Here is a 3266-nt window from a genome sequence, read left to right as displayed (position 1 = left end):
GCCCTCGTGGTGGACGCAAGGAGGGTCCGCGAGGACGTAACGGGGTCCGTCACCCCTTTCGGTGTGTGAACGTGGGGCCATAATCAGCCCCTTTACCTGGAGGGTTTGTTCCGCCGGTTGCTAATCTGTGGCTCCTGTCTCCCTGGGCGTCAGAGAGCATGTCCGTGCGGGAGGTGGCTGAGCTGCTGGACCATGGTACCCTGCTGAGGCTGAAGAGCGAGTGTGGGGGTCTCCAGACCCTCCTGAAGAACAACCACCAGGTCTTCAGAGGTACACCACGCACGCACGCACGCACGCACGCACGCACGCACGCACGCACGCACGCACGCACGCACGCCGGGGAGGGGGAGGGGGGGGGATTTCTATTATAGTTGTAGTAACAGTAGATCTTGGCAATGAATTTCACTATATATATGATTACACAATATCTGTATTATCTGAAGTTGGTATATGAGTTATGATCAGTTACGGTCATTTAAGTGGTCCCAACTTTGATGTCGATTTCTGTTGGTCTTCTTAATTTGAACACTATTTGGCGAAGACCATCCTCTGCCGAGGGAAATGGTTTCAAAATATGTTAATCAAAGATAAAATATCAAGGTATTAGAATATCACGCAGAGCTTCAGTCCCTCGCCCGCTTGCTGCTGCTCACACCGACCCCAACCGCTCCATTATTTAACGCTGGCAGCGCACTGCTTTTCAGATGCTAATACGACAGCCAAGGCCATCACAATGAGTCATATTCATAACTATTGTCAGTTTTGTTATGTTAAAGAATTATACATTTGTGTTTTGAAAAGTCTTCTGTGAGGGGAACCCTTTTCCCATTCCTGTGCTTCTTCTTCCCTCTCTCTCTCTCACTCTCTCTCTCTCACTCGTATTCCTTCTCTCTCTCTCTCTCTCTCTCTCTCTCTCTCTCTCTCTCTCTCTCGCTCTCGCTCTCGCTCTCTCTCGCTCTCTCTCGTATTCCTTCTCTCTCGCTCTCTCTCGTATTCCTTCTCTCTCGCTCTCTCTCGTATTCCTTCTCTCTCGCTCTCTCTCTCGTATTCCTTCTCTCTCGCTCTCTCTCATATCTCATCTCTTACTCCTTCCTTCTTTCTTTCTTTCTCCTCCTCCAGTGGAAGGTGGGCGGGTCCACATCCGGGACTGGCGGGCGGGGTCCGAGGAGCGGGGTCGGGCTGAGTCTAAGCGCGGCCGGCCGGTTGCCAGCGGCGCTCTCAAGACGCGCTCCTGCTGGTTCCACTCCCAACACCCCCAGGGCTGCCCCCTAGAGGCCGCTCAGTGCTGCTTCGCCCACGGGCCCCAGGACCTGCGGCCCTCCACCAAACCACTGAAGAAGATGAAGTGGTCGGCGGTGTGATTTGCAGATGTTTTTAATTTTTTTAGGATTAGTTTCAAAAGACTTGTGATTTCTTTTTTAATTTTGGTTGTATTTGATGCGTTTTTATTTTGGTGCGTCGGAGTGTGTGCGGATTGGTCCGGAACCTTCGAAGGAACACGTCCAGCGAGGAGACCCTGACTTCGTTATCGTCGCACACGTAAATTATTTTTCAAATACTTTCCGCACTATGAAGCGTAAGCTGCCTGGTGGCATCTCGCCAACTTCGCCGACGTTTTAAGTTTTTCTTCTTTCTTAGAAATTATGGAATGTACCGGTCGCCCGTTATCCACCCGAATCACCCTGTTGCTATGATACAAGATTACAATTTGTTGAGCCAGATATGAAATAAAAAAACAACAACCTCCTGATATATTTGTTCAGCCTCCTTGAAACCTTCACCGTCCTTGTTTCAGCTGAATCATCTGCCTTCTTCCCTCGTCTACCGGGTAAACAGACCTCTTCTCCTGCCAGCGGAAACCTCTAGACCGTCTCCATGGTTACACCTGAAACCGCAAGAACGCTGGGAGATTTCCCCACTCGGAAGGCCGGTGTAGCACGAGGCAGCGTTCACCTGCGAAGGGGCGGGGCTTCAGACGGACCAGAACAGAACAGAATGAACAGAGTAAACGTCCTGACTATTAATAATTTGCCGGCCGCTAGCGCACTTCGGTGTACGGTTTCTCCCCCCGGTTCTGACGGGTTGACGATAATCCATACGTGCGTTGGGAGGGGACCTGCTCACGTAAGGGACATGATGGCCGTCTGGATCACCCGTCCCCTGGGGAACCACACACACAGCAGCGTCCCCATACGGTGATGAAGCCATGCGAGCTACGTTAACTCACACTGACCGACTGGTCGATGCTAAAAAGTGTGTGTGTGTGTGTGTGTGTGTGTGTGTGTGTGTGTTATTTGTGGTACAGGACACACGATACGACGTTCACCCACACACACACTCCTCCATCATCAATCAGTGGGTTGTAATGAGGCTGTGTGATGTCATCTTTCTCCAGCCCCGCCCCCCTCGCCAAGCCAACGAACACGTGAAGGCTCCGTTACCTTTCCAGCAAGATTAACAAATTCATGGAAGACAAAAGAATCGGCTGTCCTTAACGATTTCAGGTTTGATCAGTCTCTCGCCTCACGTTTGGTCGCCAGGCAACGGGGAGTCACCTCAACCACCTACGCACAGTAGCGCCAATCGTGACCTTTGACCTCTGATCCCCCCCGCTTCCCGCCGACCGCCATACACTCCCATCCAATAATCCGACACCTCGACACTCAGCTAGGAGGAGCCGGCAGGGGCGGTTCTAGACCAATTTTCATGGGGGGGCCAGTTGTTTTGTTGGAGGGGCACATTGAACCCGGGACGCTAAATATTTAGTTTAGTACTAAGTAACGGCAGTCAAAAACACAATATACAATAATTGGATTTTTTCCCGCTGCAGCATTTGTTTCAGTAGCATAGTATTAAGTGTCTCCTTCAGTTATAGCAATTGTCGATATACATTTGGAATGTTTCATTGGTTACAAAAATTGTCATTATTACAACATTTTGGGTTTCCTTCACTGACATCAAACCACTCAGTATGAAACATGACCAACAGCAATAAAGTCACTAATATATGTTATAAACCTCAAGTTCCACCTTGTGCGCCAGTGCCACAACATCGCAAGCAATCGACCCCCCCCGTCCGGACGGACGGACGGAGGTAAAAAGATAAAAAAACGTTTGAAGGGGGGGGTCACTGGGGGGCCACGAGCTCAGTTTTACGGGGGCAATGGCCCCTGCTGGCCCCTCACCTAGAGCCGCCCCTGGGGGCCGGGGGTCGCACTAGCATCCCTCCGGTTACCCGCCGACCCGCTCTACCTCCTGAGCCTCAT

At 51.1% G+C, this 3266-nt stretch overlaps 1 protein-coding gene across 2 annotated transcripts in view; it reads left to right on the top strand.

Moving 5' to 3' along the window:
* trmt44 (tRNA methyltransferase 44 homolog) overlaps window positions 1-2996 on the top strand; it is an 18092-nt gene extending 15096 nt beyond the window's left edge. The window contains exons 10-12 of one of the 2 annotated variants that reach the window (XR_003973522.1): window positions 154-270; window positions 1120-1539; window positions 1796-2996. Coding sequence is in view for 1 of the 2 variants with exons in the window: in XM_030338096.1 (XP_030193956.1) it covers window positions 154-270; window positions 1120-1361 (359 nt within the window). In the remaining variant the exon portion in view is untranslated. Of the gene's footprint in view, window positions 1-153; window positions 271-1119; window positions 1751-1795 lie in introns of those variants that run through there. The other variant, XM_030338096.1, reaches the window with a different exon arrangement.
* The last annotated feature ends 270 nt before the right edge of the window (window positions 2997-3266 follow it).

Source organism: Gadus morhua, chromosome 17 (assembly GCF_902167405.1).
Source record: "Gadus morhua chromosome 17, gadMor3.0, whole genome shotgun sequence".
Classification (NCBI taxonomy): Eukaryota; Metazoa; Chordata; class Actinopteri; order Gadiformes; family Gadidae; genus Gadus; species Gadus morhua.
This window is presented reverse-complemented; position numbering and strand designations above follow the sequence as displayed.